General features: G+C 42.6%; 1 protein-coding gene across 1 annotated transcript in view; it reads right to left on the reverse strand.

The window, feature by feature from the left end:
* Positions 1-16211, reverse strand: part of RCAN2 (regulator of calcineurin 2) — a 281009-nt gene that overhangs the window by 217682 nt on the left and 47116 nt on the right. Inside the window, exon 2 of the mRNA XM_027523980.1 lies at positions 15875-16101. Coding sequence (XP_027379781.1) covers positions 15875-16099 — 225 coding nt within the window. The 5' untranslated portion in view covers positions 16100-16101. The remainder of the gene's footprint in view (positions 1-15874; positions 16102-16211) is intronic.

The following is a 16211-nucleotide window of genomic DNA, read 5'->3' on the forward strand; positions in this document are numbered from 1 at the left end:
AGCAGCAAAGAAAATGAAGCTTTCTAGTGAGTCTTGGGGGATGAGGACATAAGAATGGCAATTAATTGGTGCAGGATAGAAATGTATGGCTGTTCAAGACACTGTATACAGGAAAGATAGTCCATGGGCTTTCCTCCAGGCTGGTTCCTGTGAATGAACTATTTGTTCAGATTTCAAAAGGTGGTCATCTGGTCTCCCCACTGCCATCTTGATTTAGAAGCTCTCCTGAGGGTAGCAAGAACAGACAACAAGACTGACCACTAGACTTCTCTTTGATGAGTTAGGCGACAACCATGGGCAAGGAAATCCAAAGAGTACTATGAGTTGTAAATGATGCACAATGCAGAAGATGGGACCAACGAGCAGAAATTATTACCAGCGAGCATCTGCAATTCAAAGCATCCTGGATTATACCACCTACATTCTCACAGCAACCTATGAGATAAATACTTGATGCTGTTTTGTTGGTGAAGATACTGCTCTTTGGAAAGATGAAGTAAATTGCCATGGGCACACAGGAATCAGAAGTGGATCTGGACTGATAGATGCCAGAGGCTGCTCTCTCAATCACAATGATACTATATACCATTTCCCCAATTAGAGAGACGGGATGAACTGATTCAATGGGCATGAGTTTGAGCAAACTCTGGGAGATAGTGAAGGACAGGGGAGCCTGGCGTGCTTCAGTCCATGGGGTTATAAAGAGAAGGACACGACTTAGCGACTGAACAACAAAAATGACCCGGGTGGGGAAGAAGTTTGAGCTCTGAGACAATAAAAGCAGATCCAACTTTGTTAAAGCACCTATAGCTCAAAATGCAGGCTGGTCTTCCCGGCTTGCACTCTGCAGACAGCCCATATTGTGCACTGGTACTTTCTGTCACACTTAGACCCAGGTCATGTGATGACCCTTCCATGCCCTCCAGAGACAAAAGATACACTAGAATACAATATTAAACAACTGCCTCATTTTATTCCAAGCAGCTGCTTCCCTTGATGCTACAGTTAGAACAGCATTTGGCTTGGCTCATGAGCTGTTAGTGCTCTGATGGGCTTCGAAATGCCACATAAAATAAATTGATCATATCTGAGCATATGCTCTGCAATAAGCAATGAGAAAACCAGCCTCGATATTGACCCACAAAATTCCATTTCTGGGCTGGCTCAGTCCATTTTTATTGCCCTGTCATCACGTTGCAATATGGTTGACAATTTATATGCTTATTTAGTTTAACGACCTAGCGTAACATTTACTTTGGCCTCCTTCAGTTGATCCCACAGAGATGCCAAGAGTAGCAGTCCCTCGCCTGTGAGGGGTCTCAAGTCACTTAATCCATAAAAGAGAAGGTGCAGAAAGAGGCCTTGAAATGTTGAAATACTGAGTGAAGTCACTAATGAAGGGCTTCACAAACTAAATGGACACTGAGCTGGGGACAGGGAGGAGTGTTTGAGGAGCAAACGCTTTTTACTCTGTTGTTCATGTTGCTGTCTTACAACAATAAGTATGTTTGACACAGGTGTGACCCAAATGCAAGTCATAGCCTCCGACAAAGTTATCACGTTGACTACAGAATACCTAAAAGGGCAGAAGGTTTGGGAGGCAAAATTCTAAAATGTGTGCCCTGGATCTGGAAATCCAGAAAGCATTCCATCGCCACTCTGGAGCGGTGACAGGATCGGTATTGAGGTGACTTTCTGTAGAGTCCAGACACAAGGGCTATTCTTAGAACAACCAAAAAAAGCGTGGAGCTGCCTAAAAATAATGATGACTCAACACCTAGAGGCTTCAATGATGTAATGTTGTCAGAGAACACCCTCTGTCCTCGCAGGTTGCAGTTTTTAAAATAAGCAAGCTCACAGTTCCTCTTTGGAGGAAGGCAAATATTTTGCACACTGGAGGAGAAAACGGGGACAGGTGGGTCACAGAATGTTCCATCCGTGCGGCCATCCAGCCATGCCTGTCTCCAGGGCTGGATGAACTTGGCAAAGAGGAGGCTCCTGCCAAAGTCAAAGTCAGCTCTTCCCCTCTGCCACCCTTGTTCATCAACTGTTGTTGTTGTTAAGTCACTAAGTCGTGTCCGACTCTTTCGCGACCCCATGGACTATTAGCCCACCAGGACCCTCTATCCATGGGATTTCCCCAGCAAGAACACTGGAGCGGGTTGTCATTTCTTTCTCCAGGTCAATTATCAATGGTCCTGTCCAAACAGGCCCTGTGGGACAGGACAACAACGTCTCTTGTGTTGATGACACAAGAGGCGGGTCTGAAGGACAACTGTCCTCAAATCACTGTGGCCAGCACGCTCCATGGCAGACGGTGGGTCCATGTGGAGATGCTGGAGCAAGGCAGAGCTCAAAACAAAATACAGAAATTTACCCCAGAAGTTCCGGAGCCTTCTCTTCCCCTCTGAGGTGGCCTATTCTGGGACTCCTATAACATCCTGCTTCTACCTCAACCTCTTACTCCAGACAACTTGTCCTCTAATTACAAGACCCCAGTCAACATCAGGTGACGTGAGGCTTGTGTCTCACTCAGTCTTTGTTCTCCTAAGGCTACGAGCAATACTGGGGACACAGTAGGTCTTCAATAATTGTTAAATAATCAGTGGATGGATGGAGTGGATTGCTTAAGGCAGTACTTTCCCCTTTGCTAGCATATTCACGGGTCACCGGCCCCCCTGGGTTTGTAGATTAGGTATCATAGGATATCGTGGGGTATATCTTACGGATTTCTTGAAAGTGAAAAGTTAAAGTTGCTCAGTCGTGTCTGACTCTTTGTGACCCCCTGGACTATACAGTCCATGGAATTCTTCAGGCCAGAATACTGGAGTGGGCAGCCTTTCCCTTCTCCAGGGGATCTTCCCGACTCAGGAATCGAACTGGGGTCTCCTGCATTTGCAGACAGATTTTTTACCAACTGAGCCACAAGGGAAGCCTAAGAATACTGGAGTGGGCAGCCTTTCCCTTCTCCAGCAGATCTTCCTGACCCAGGAATCAAACCAGGGTCTCCTGCATTGCAGGCAGATTCTTTACCAACTGAGCTACGAAGGAAGCCCTAAGGATATCTTAGAATTTAATACCTCCTGAGGCTATGTTCATTAAAAAGGGAACCCTTTTCGGGCTGCTCCGGGTCTTCATCGCTGCGTGGGCTTTCTCTGGTTGCGGTGAGTGGGGGCTGCTCTCTAGTTGCGCTGCACAGGCTTCTCACGGTGGTGGCTTCTCTTGTTGCAGAGCACAGACTCTAGAGCGTGGGCTCAGTAGTCGTGGTGCATGGGCTTAGTTGCCCTGCGGCATGTGCGATCTTTCCAGACCAGGGATTGAACCCACATCCCCTGTATTGTCAGGCAGATTCTTAACCACTGGACCACCAAGAAGTTCCTACAAGGGAATTCTTGATCAGAAAACAGCCTTCACATTCCAAAAGACTCCAGGCCACTGCAGGAGATACTTGGCAGATAGAATGGTCCTTACACCACTGAGCCAGTCTCTTTTTGTGATGCTTGCTCTGTTCCACAAAGCAAGAGACAGGGGTTTGAGAGTCAGGGCTGGGGGCATTATAAACAGGCATAAGGAAACAACTCTGCATCTTATTCAATACACTAGGCTTTACCTGTGCAGCTGTTTCCTTTTAAGATTAATAACATACTTTAACTGAATATACTCAAAATACCATCATTCTAACATATAATCAATATAAAAGTTACCAAAGATATACTTCATGTTCCTTTTTCATACGGCCTTCAAAATCAGAGTATTTCTTTTTCAAAAAGGTGACTTTATTACAACCATGCCTTTGTAATGCATTTCTGAAGTTCCCAAGAGTCCCAAGCTCCAGAAGAGAGTCATTCCTCTGATTTTATAGCTATTCCTCATTCCGGTGCTTTGTACATGTGGTTTTTTAGATTAAAATGTTTTTACTCGAGTGGGTTACCCACCTGAGTCACTCACTGTACACAGCTCTGAGTGACTTGTTTCCACAACCTCAAATCCACCCTGACTAAAAGGCTTTGCACTACTCAAAACACTGCAAAGAATGTTCTATCAGTGCTGCCAAAAATGGAGCCCTTTGAAAGGGACCTTACTTGCTCAGACACGTGAACTCAGAGATGACTGTCAGCCCCACCGGAGCCAGGGGTTGTCGACAGACAGCAGGGCAAAGGCCGGCTAGGGAAACCCAAGGGAGAGCCTCTTTCTCCTCTTTTGCCTAAACCACCATGGCCCTGTCATGCTGAGTGAAGTGAGTTAGACTGAGAAGGAGACATGTTGTATGCCATGCCTTACATGCAGAATCCAGAAAGAAATAACACAAATGAACTTATTTATTAACACAAAGCAGAAACAGCCTCACAGACTTAGACAACGGACTTACGGTTGCCTGGAGGAAGAACAGGGAGAAGAGATAGGCAGGGAGTTTGGGATCAACATGTACACTCTGCTGTATTTAAAATGGATAACCAGCAAGGTCCTACTGTACAGACAGGGAACTTTGCTCCATGCTCCGTGACAGCCTGGATGAGAGGGGAGTTTGGGGGAGAATGGATACATGTATATGTATGATGGAGTCACTGTGCTGTACACCTGAAGCTATCACGACATTGCTAATCAGCTGGCTATAGCTCAATACAAAATGAAAAGCAAAAAAAAAAAAAATTGTTTTAAATATATATGCAAAATAAATAAATCAGTCACCATGGCCACATCCTCCCATATGTACAGCAAGACAATCTGCAGGAAAACATGTAATGAAAGCGAGTTATCAGTGCCAAATTTCTGACCCTGAGATTCTCTTTTCTCTGAAATTTTCAAAAGAGGCTATTTGAAGAGCCAAGCTCCTTCCTCTTCTATACTCCTCGCAATGCCTTGAACTTCACTGACACAGTGATTCATTGTAAGTGGACTTCTGTTCCAAGTTTTGCAACTGGAGAGAACACAATACTGAGGAGGAAAGTAGTCTACTTGAAGGAAAGAAGAAAAATCTCCAGCCTTGAAACTGAAGCAACTTCCCATGAAATAGTTTGGCTCTAGGACTTTAAGATTCAAAAGTAGACTAGTATAAGGACAACCTTAAATACACATATCCTCAAATGGCTTATGCATGTTCATTTTCCCACAGATTAATAGTAGCATAACAGTTAGCTCTAAGAGTCAAACTTTAAAAAGTTATGTGATCAGGTGATTTTATAAAAACACACAGATCCCATGTGCTGTAGAAGATGCTGCTGTTAATTGTGACAGCCAAGTCTCATTTCTCCTTTGAAGATGTTTAAAAACTGTCCTTCCAAATAACGTGAGTTATAGCAAAAAAAGAAAAAGTGAATGTGTGTGTGTTATTCTGAAAATATAGACTCCACTAATTTAGGTGACTTTTTTTTTCAGTTCATAGTGGAATTTCAAGTATCTGCAAAATAAACCTTAGTGACTCCCAACCAGCCTCCTTTACATGTTGAAAGATGATTGTTTCATAAGACATATAAATGCAAAATATGAATAAAATTTGATCAGAAGTCAGAAAAACACTTTACATTACACATACAGACAGGTTAATACAAGAGAAAAAGAATATCAAGACCAGTAAGAATAAATAGAATGGCTATGCCTGAGTAATACTTTATATTTTGAGCTCCTTGGGAAGACTTCTGTAACTTACATAAATTAAGATTTATATAAGTTACATAAAAGTAAGTATTATATAAGTTACATAATTCCCCTAATGAGAAAAATACTAGTTCCTCAGAGTCAACAGAGTTTTCTTGGCATTGTATTCTAAACGAAACGTATCCCCTGAACCTTATATGGGCAGCAGTGAACCACATGTGTCCTACAACAAATGCAGAAACAGCTTTCTTGTGGCAAAAACTGAGATTAACTTTCTCGACAGAGTCTATGATACGAAACAAACATCATTAGGACTCTACAAAGAGGTGGGTAAATGAAACCTTTCTTTCATCTAGGTTTGCATGTTTTTAGAAAAGCTCTTCCTTTCTGGAAGCAGAGGCAGTCCCAGCTTTACCTGGGTGGAGAGGAAGAGATTAATGTTTACCAAAAAGATCTAGTCTAGAGCCACCTCCTCAATCCACGTCACCTTGTTTAATCACATAACCAACCAAGAATGAAAGTACAGTGAACCCATCTCATCAAAGAGGGAACTGAGACTCAGAGAAGCTAAACTGGTCAAGATCACGTAAGTAGGATGCCCAAGAAGCAGGATTTGGACTCAACTGCGTCTGAACCCAATTCCCCTCTCACTGGCCCGCCTGCCTCCCTGTCAGCGCCCGTGTTAGGTCCAGAGCTGGACAGTGTAGGATGCAGAAAAATGAGGAGCTGGCTCTGCTGTCCTCAAGATGCTTACAATCAGACTTCCCTGGTGGCCCAGCAGTTAAGAATCTGCCTGCCAATGCAGAAGACACGAGTTCAATCCCTGGTCCAGGAAGATTCCACATGCCGTGGGGCAACTAAGCCCCAGTGAGCCACAATTACCAAGTCCACACACCACAACTACTGAAGCACACATGCCCTAGAGCCTGTGCTCCGCAACAAGAGAAGCCATCACGATGAGAAGCCTGCATATCGCAACCAGAGAACAGCCCCACAACTAGTGCAAGCAGCAACAAAGACCCAGCACAGCTACAAAAAATTTTGTTTACTTTTTTTAAAAAGAAAAAAAGACAACAATCATCTAGTTGGATTAGGCAATCCATAACATGGTGTACTCTATGTATTAATAATAAACTACATAGCTTGGGGTTCATAATAGCTACAAACCTGGTGGAAAACTGTAGATTTTGAACAAAGTATAAGATATGATAGTTCAACACATTTGATGAAAAATCTTAACTATGTCAGGTATCAATTCAATGGGTCTCCCCTTCAAATCACTGATAGAGTTGCTTAAAATGTTTAAAATGATGGTTATGCTCTAAAATACAACATTCCCAGTAAAATACAACATTATCAAAATATTACTAGAAATTGATCAAATTAAAAAAAAAGCTACACATTATGGTTCTATATATTCTATATAAAGGAGTATGATTGAGCAGATAATAATGAAATACATGTGTAAGCAGCACCTTCACAACCCCCACTCTCATAGAAAAAGTGTCACGCGAATTGGTATCCAGTCATATATCACACTGATCTCAACCATTGAGCTTAAATGTCTGGCCTGCTGTGAAGGATACCTTAGCAGAGTTTTAAAGTTCATGTCCAAACTCTCTGACTTCCTCTGGTTATCTCTAAGTTGGCTGAGAATTTCATGACCACCAAGCTGGGACCAGAGTCAAAAAAGCCAAGAAAGGCCAGGTGAAACCCAGGCCAACTTTTGCTGGTGAGTGCAAGGAAAAATAATTATAAATCTTATTCTTCCCCCTCCTTTCCCTGGGCTCCGTCTCCAAAACCACCTCTTAAAAAAGGAATGTTCTGAGGCAAGAGAATGCAACTGTTACTCTCGAATTTGTAGAACCTTTTGAGTTTTGGGCAGTGTGGCACGCAGGATCTTAGCTTCCCAACCAGGGATCAAACCCGTGTCCCCTGCAGTGGAAGCGCAGATTCTTAACCACTGGACTGCCAGGGAAACCCCTATAAATTCTCTTAAATTGTAAATAATTGACGATGATCTTATTAGACTGGGACCATCGTGATGGGGGCTTCCCAGGTGGCCCTAATGGTAAAGAACCCACCTGCCAATGCAGGAGACGTTAGAGACGTGGGTTCAATCTCAGGGTAGGGAAGATCCCCTGGGGGAGGGCATGGCAACCCACTCCAGTATTCTTGCCTGGAGAATCCCATGGACAGAGGAGCCTGGCGGGCTACAGTCCATGGGGTCGCAAAGAGTCAGACATGACTGAAGTGACTTGGCACGTACGCACCACTGTGACGGGTGAGCTGTTTGTGCATTTCTCAAGGGCTTCGGGTCCAGGAAGACAGCGGAGGAGGATGGAATTCAGCCTGCCCTCCACCTGCCCAGCCACCCACAACTGCTCAGGTCTTTTTCGACCCCATCAACAGAGCATTTTCACAAGTTCGCCTGCCTGGCCACAGGCGGTGTGCCTTGAGACGGCATCCGCCCATTGAACAAGTCTCAGAGTCACTCAACAGGCTGTCAGTAGCTCTGATGAAAACCACACGCACTGAGTTCCAAGTACCTTCATTTTTCCAAAAGGGGGAGAAAGCACCAAGTCCCTGTTTAATAGGATCCCAGTCTCATCAGAACACGGCAGCCGTTTTTCCCCGGGTGGCAGCAGGAACACACGCTCACCCCGTGTTTGGCACAGAAACCAAATACTCCCGGCTCTCTGTGCATCGGGCCTAATTCTTCTCACTGCCTCAATTATTTCCAGGTTGTTAAGTGGGGCATTTCGAGTGGCTTGTTAGGCGCCTAAGCCCCAGGGGGGTCACTCAGTGCTGTGGGGAAGCAAGCCACTAAATATGCCTCTGGAATATTTTAGTCACTTCAAGAAAGGTTACGGTTCCAGGGAGTGTCCTGCAACAGCTTTCAAATCTGGCCCATGCTGGGCTCTCATCTGGCAGGTGTCCCCAAGTGATTAGCAGTGACTAATTATGGTCCCCAGTCCTCCTCCAGAGAAAAAACAGAACCAATGTATTGAGTACAATGATAGGCACTGCCTTTTTACAATTTAAACATTCTTGAAAACAACAAGCAAATCTGTCAAAGTCACCAAGGATGACACAAGAGAAACGGTGAGACTCCTAAGGATTCCTTGAATATCTGGTATCGAATATAACAGTTTTCTACTTTAATATTTAAAATTAATGCTTGGTTATCCCTTTCCCACCCTTAGGTCACAACAGTTCACTTAATTTCTTTCAAGCTATATTCAGCAACACAAACTATAGTAAATTATCCTGTTGTTCATCCTTTGCTACATATCCTTAGCAGGAGCGTTTGTTTTTTTTTTCAATCAGCTTTAAACTATCCCTATAACAAGTTTCCCAAGGTCTTCTAAAGCACTGGATTTCTTTTTCCCTTGCTGCCTTTTCTCTTATTTCTCCCTTTTCTTTTCTAGGAGTCATTATGGAAATAAACATGTTTAAGATTTTTTTACTTTCTTGGCTTACTAAATAGGTCATGCTGCATGCATGCTAAGTCATTTCAGTCATGTCCAACTCTTTGTGACCTAGGGACTGTAGCCTGCCAGGCTCCTCTGTCCATGGGATTCTCCAGGCAATACTGGAGAATTCTCCAAGAAGCCCTCCTCCGGGGCATATTCCCCACTCAGGGATCAAACTCACGTCTCCTGTGTCTCCTGCATTGGCAGGTGGGTTCTTTACGGCTAGTGCCACCTAGGAAGCCCACTAAATAGGTCAGTTGCCTCTAAAAACTTAAAATACCATAAACTGACATAACAGGTTTATTCATATGTGTCATATCTTGACTGTAAGAGTGATATGGACTCAATGCACTGACATTTAATTTGCATCTTGCTATGAAATCACTTGAGATCTCTTTGTCTTACATGTTTTGACTTAAACGTTCTGCTGATGAATGGCCAACTTTATTTCTAGAACTGATGTTTCCCAATGCATGGTGGATAATGAACTAGACTTAAATGTTCAGAGGCCTCACTCAACTCTTGGCTGTTTCTCTAATTAATGAGCCCATCCTGGCTAATTCATCCCTCTGTACCTTCATTTAGTCACCACTGAAGTGGAGATCCAACTCAATACTGACTGAGCACCTATGATGTCTGAAATCTAGCAAGGTGATGGAAATGCAATGAGGAAGAATACAAATTTTGACTGCCTTCTAGAACTTCACAGTATAGAGAGGAAAAATCCAAATGAAGAGAAGCAAAATATGTGGGAGCAGCATAAATACAGAACAGAAGCTCCTCTGAGTTAAGAAAGCCATGAGCGTGGAACAATGTCTATCTCCCTGATGGACCAGGAGTCTTTTCTCTGGACCGAGAACAGATCATGAGTCAGGGACCAGGCAAAAGGATGAGGGCAGGATGAGTAGTGACCACAGGTCAAAGTCAGAGCTTTCAACTGCAGACACTCAAAGAAGGAGATTCAGAGACTGTCGGAGTTTGACTCAGTAAGGTCACCCATGCAGCATCCATGCCACGGGGTTGTCATGGAAATTAAAGGGCTTACTGTCTAAAAAACACTCTGAAGAGTATCCAGCACCTTGCTCCAAGCTGTGTAAGGTTTGCTGCTGCCATTACTATTATCATTATTACTATTATTAAACTAAACAAGGGCTTCCCAGGCGGCACTTGTGATAAAGAACCTGCCCGCAGGAGACATAAGAGACATAAGTTCAATCCCTGGGTGGGGAAGATCCCCTGAAGGAAGGCATGGCAACGCACTCCAGTATTCTTGCCTGGAGAACCCAATGGACAGAGGAGCCTGGCGGGCTATAGTCTATAAGGTCACAAAGAGTCAGACACGACGGAAGCGACTTAGCGCACAGGCGTGCAAACTGAATAAGCCCATTCTGTCTTCAGTATGCCCTTTATCTCTAATCAACACAAGCATCTCATTATGGGGAAAAATATTTAATTGTCTTTGTTTATGACAGTCCAGATTTCAGTGATACATTCATTCTTCTTGGTGAACATGGGCTGTGGGTGCATTTTTATATACTTTACAGGTCCACAACTCACTCTCTGAAATTCTTAGGACCCGCTATGTTTGAAATTCAGAATTAAGGGATTTAGAACACAATGTGGCATGCATGCCTCATATTACGTAATGATCCATCAAGTGTGGGGCAGTCCCTGTTGGTTAAAGACAGGAATATTTTTGCAAAGAGATGGATGAATATTCATACTAGAAGAAGCTTCTCATCAATCCTGGTTAGATTCTGAATGATTTAGGTCAAGTGAGATTTCGTCTTAAAATGGGTTATGAAGTCTCAATTTCCAGAGCTTTTCAAATTTGGGTACAGCAGATAAAGAGATCGTGAGCCTGTAGCTGTAAAGTACAATGGGAACACTTACATCTCCTTACAGACTAAAGGCAAGTCTTATGCGGGGAATCAAATAAAAATTGCAAATGAACAGATTCACCTTCCAAAGTCCTTGAGGGTAACCTCACAGCACTGCCAGGGTTGACTAGGTCACTGCATCCTCAGTTGAGCTCTAGAAGGAGCTGGTGTATTCTATTAGTGGTGATGTTGAATGAAAGATATACATCTTTGAACCTAGAATCACTCCAGCCACCCTCAAGGCACCGAGATGCTCCATTTATGAGAAGCAAGAAGCCTAACAGCTATAGCACCAGGCCTCTGATCTTATGCCCTTTATGGTAGGATATCGTCTTTAAGTGGTTGGCAGAAATGCCCGTTTATTTAAGAAGCAAAACAAAACGAAAACAAGAAAATCTTGTGTGCGTGTGCATACAGTGAGTACAGTTGAAAATACGTATGAAATGCTCTTTTGACTTTAGCATCACTAGATTGGTTATGCTTGTTTTCTTATTTGAATTGTCTTCTTTGGTAGACTTGAAGTTCAATAGGTCTATGCAGTCTTGTGCACCACTGCGTCCCCAAAGCCAAGCATCGTACCTGTTTTCAAGAAATATTTGTGTATGAAGAAGCAGTGTCACATAATGTTTAACAGCACAGACTCTGTAGGTTTGAATTCTTGCTCTGCCACTCCAGCTGTGAAATCACGGGCAACCTCTCTGGGCTTCAGGGCCCTCATCTGAAAAATGAGGATAATCATATTCGCAGTATCAACCTAGGTGGACTCAGCTATATGCTAACAACAAACCCCCAAATCTCAGTGGCTTCAAGCAACAGAGGTTTTTCTTGTTGATGCTGTCACTCTGTATGTCTATCACAGGGCACCCAGGACCCTGCCCTGGGTCATCCTTGTCCTCAGTCCACAAACCAGACTGCCTGAAAAGGCACGCCTGGCACAATGCCAACTACCTGAGCGGAGTGAAAAGAACATTCTTCAAACACTGGTGATTAAAGGCCTCACGCGGAAGTGGCACAGATCAGTTCTGCCTATGCACTGGGTAGAACTAGCTAGAGTGGTACACGGAACACAACCCCACCACGTGCCTAGGAGGTGGAAAGGCAGAAAGACACTCGTAGGGTGGTCATGGTGATTAACAGGCTTAATGCCTAGAAAGCTAGGGGCTCGGTATTCTTCTGAGCCCCTTGCTTCATGCTATGTAAGGTTTCCTACTCTTACTATTATTATTGTTGTTACTGAACTAAATGAATTCAAAATTTTTGGAGGCCAGTAACAACTCACCTTTCAGGCTTCTCCTTAATAAACTGAATCTGGCTAAGAATTTTATGGTGGTTGGTGCACTGTTCCCCTTTAGCTACCAACGAGTGCCAATGTCCCATGGAGCAGAGCCTTATCTATCTTGAGCACAGACACAGAGCAGCCTGCAGGGTGCCCCTCCAGCCTCATCTGCCTTAAGATGACTAGTGCAGCCCAGTTGGATCCAGAAAGGCAAGCCAGGGGAAAATGCCAAAGGTTAACGACTCCTGATAACTTAGGTATTGCCTGCTGTGACTATCCCAGTTCTAAATGTGTTTGATACAAAAATATTTATGCTGCAAGCTGTAGCATGCAAACAGCAATCTGCATTTATTGGTTTCAGATGCCAATTTCCTCCAGCTCTGGTTCTCCTTTGTGTTATATAAACAAATCCCAACCATCTGGACCACAACGAAACACACTGAGGTATGATACTGCTCGCTTCTCGCAGAAGCAGCAAATCAAAATACAATCTCACAGAATTCTGCCTAACAGAAAATTGGAGTCAACATCATGGCCTCATGAAGTTGTTTGAAAAGAAAAATGTTCTGTAGATGTCAGAACTTAGGATTTAAATAGGTTGGCAGAAATGAGCATATCAGAATATGTATCACGCTGATAAACAGAAACAACATAACCAGAAGATCATCTCGTACAGTGTTACCTATATTAAGAGCGGGCCAAGTCAGTACTTTCCAAACTATCCCAAAAAGGAAAAAGGCTTAGGAAAAGTGTCTCTGACAAATGGGGAAATAGAAATTACTGCCAAGACTTAATCATAATAGTCAGAAAGCAAGAGCCTTAATTCCCACCAAGCTAAGGAAATTAAAATGTATGCTTTATAATAATTGCAGCAAACAAGCTAAACTTGTTTTCTTGATATGAATCAAGAAACAATGAATCAAAAGTAGATATGCTGGGACTTCCCTGGTGGTCCAGTGGTTAAGATTTCGCCTTTCAGTGCAGAGGATGTAGGTTCGATCCCTGGTCGGGGAGCTAAGACCCCCACATGCCTCTTGGCCAGAAACCAAAACACAAAACAGAAGCAATATTGTAGCAAATTCAAAAAAGACTTCTAAAAAATGGTCCACATTAAAAAAAAATGTCCTTTTAAAAAAGTAGGCTTGCCAAAAAAGAAAGAACTTCACCAAAACAAGTTAACACCTACCCACTTGGATCTCTTGAGATGAAAACCAAGCAGCATTTCTGATGTCTTAGCTCTCTGATAATTGCAGGCTCCTGAAGGCATTTTCCCAAAGCCAAATAATTTAGATAATCCCCATGGCCAGCCTTACCCACAGGCAGATACAAGTGCTAGAAAGCTTTCTTGATTTTTTTTCCCTCTACCTAAAATTATCTCCACTAATAGAGCCCCCAGTGTCCACCCTTTGGAAAAGATTACCATCATCAGAATTCCTGGCTAAGATTCATGAACTTTGAACACGGTGGGAAGGATATTCTGAAAGAATGATGTACAGGACAAGGGAGTTTTATCAAGATAGTGGGTGAAAAAGTGGAGGTAAAGAGAAGAACAGAAAAGTCTAGAATGAGAAGGAAAACATGTGGCAGTACAATTGGGAGGCATGAGGCTCCTCAAACATTTTATTTTCCTGCAGTCGCAGTGATCATGCCTCTATTATCCATTTATTTGGTATCTGATTATCTTCCTTTGTCACCCTAAACTCTGATCATATAATTACATAAAAACTGAATCTGGATCAGATTATTTGACGTCCCAGAGACTCTCCATGAATAGGGGCTATAAAAATTGCACCAAAGTGGAAGACTTCCTGTCTCATTTAATAAGTTTAATTAAGTAGACACTGGCCAATTAGAAAATTCATCTCCTTAGCTATATTGAGCTAGGTCATTTGAAACTTATTCCATGGAACTATATCATATTGATTTTACCTCAATATTTTAGCAAGGTCATTTTAAAGCCCAATCCTATTTGTTAAACTGTGGTGTACCAACTTCATATACAAATTAAATGAGAATATTTAGTAATCCATTATTCAATCACAGATCAGAATATCAAAATAGATGTGGGCAAATTCCCGTGAACTCTCCCCAAGTCTCCATCTTTGTATGTAACCAATTCTGGTTCGGCTGATTGGCCATTCTTGAACACTTGAATGAGATTGGCTCTTTCCTAAATCTTTTTGTTTCAACCGATCGAGAAGTATTTTATCAGGAAAGAGTCAAAACCCTCATTAAACCTCTAAGGAAGATCCTTCTGATTGTTGATACTTAAATAGATGATGGAACAAGAAAATACAGACCTTTGTTTCATAGTTAATGTCAGGTAGATTTCAGGGGGCGATGACCTGCTCTGAATAAACTATGATCTGTGTTATAACCTGGTTATAAGCCAAGAGCAAAATTTGTAGTTTCTTTCAAAGAGGATATATGCCATTTTCTTACTTCAAATAGTCTGGTGATCATAGCTCTGGATGTTCTAACCACATATAATTCCTTGGACTTCAGGGTGTTTTTAGCTCATCATTTCAACTACTCAACTATAAAATAATATCATTATAAAACTATCTTTATATGGCTTGAAATAATTCCTAATTCTCTGAGCTATCAGGATTGCTTACAAAACCAATAAAATCCAGAACAAAAACTTCCAGTAACCGTGTTCAGGCAACAGAGATTGGACTTCAGCATTTGGCAAAAACAGCTCAAGTTTATGAAACAGCAATCATAAATCCTACCCTTAATCTCACGCAGAACCATACTTTAGTTCAGAAAAAAAAGACCCTTTCCTCCCCCTCAAAATATTGGCCATGATTTACAACATAGCCTAAAAGTGGATATTTACAACTAGAAAACCACATTCACAAGGTAAGGTTTGATCCATTCAGACTCTCTTAAAAGGTCAGAGAAAACTGAAGTGAACTTTACAAAGACTTCTGAAAGGAATATTTACCCTGACTCCCAAGAATACCTCCACTGAATCAAGTTTGCTCTTAAAACAGAAGCCTCATTTTCTAGAAAATGCTTGTTCATAGACAACCTCATTCCCTAATTATTTCAAATCAAGGGGTTAAACATTTTCAAGAAAATTCTTACAACACACCCAAAACAATTCTACCTACTGTGGTATCAGCAAGCAAAGCAAGACTCAGATGGCCAACAAATTTACCTTTCTAATAAATCCTGCAAGACCTGGGACCCAATTCTGGAAGCCATGTTTAGGTCAGTCATCAAACTGCAGGGAGAGTTGGGGTGAAAGAGGGCTTGTGCTGTTTGGGGAAAGGCAAATTAAGTTTGGGGAAGAATAATATGGGAAAATAAAACTTTTTTTACAACATCTGCTTCCTAAACCAAGGGTGTATCTCCTGCAATCACTATTTCTAAAGCCATTTTTCTTTTGCTATTGGACAGACCTCAGAGTTGCAGGCAATGAGATCTGATTCAATGGAATCTCTCATATAATCTTGTCATGCATACCTTCCATGTCAACTGATAATGGAACAGGCTTTTCTGCTCTTGCTATGCATGCCGAGAGGCGCCCCAAGTAAACATTTTCAAAAACTTCCAAACCTCAACCACAAAGAAGCAACAGAAGTGCTGAGGGCTGATGTTGCATCTCCTTCAATTTCAGGAGCAGAAGGTCTTCTTACCTTGCTTTCTTCCCCTTCAAACACTGACTGGTGGACGTTGCATGCAAAGAGTGAGTTGGGGAGGTCGGTGAAGTCCGTGATGGCTTGAAAGGCCTCCTCCGTGAAACACTGAGTCACAGCCCAGTCTCTGTCTATGCAGCAGAGCAAGAAGAGTCCTCCATCTTCCGGGATGTGGCCCTGCTGCCCCAGGCTCCTCATCCCAATGAAGTAAGAATCTCCCCTCATTCCTGAGGATACAGAAACAGACGTGAGTTAGAGTAGGATTTGATCCCTTATAGCTGGAGTATGGGGGCAAATTCCCCTTGATCTCTAAGTTACAACTTTCCAGACAAATTTG

This window comes from Bos indicus x Bos taurus, chromosome 23 (assembly GCF_003369695.1).
Source record: "Bos indicus x Bos taurus breed Angus x Brahman F1 hybrid chromosome 23, Bos_hybrid_MaternalHap_v2.0, whole genome shotgun sequence".
NCBI lineage: Eukaryota > Metazoa > Chordata > Mammalia > Artiodactyla > Bovidae > Bos > Bos indicus x Bos taurus.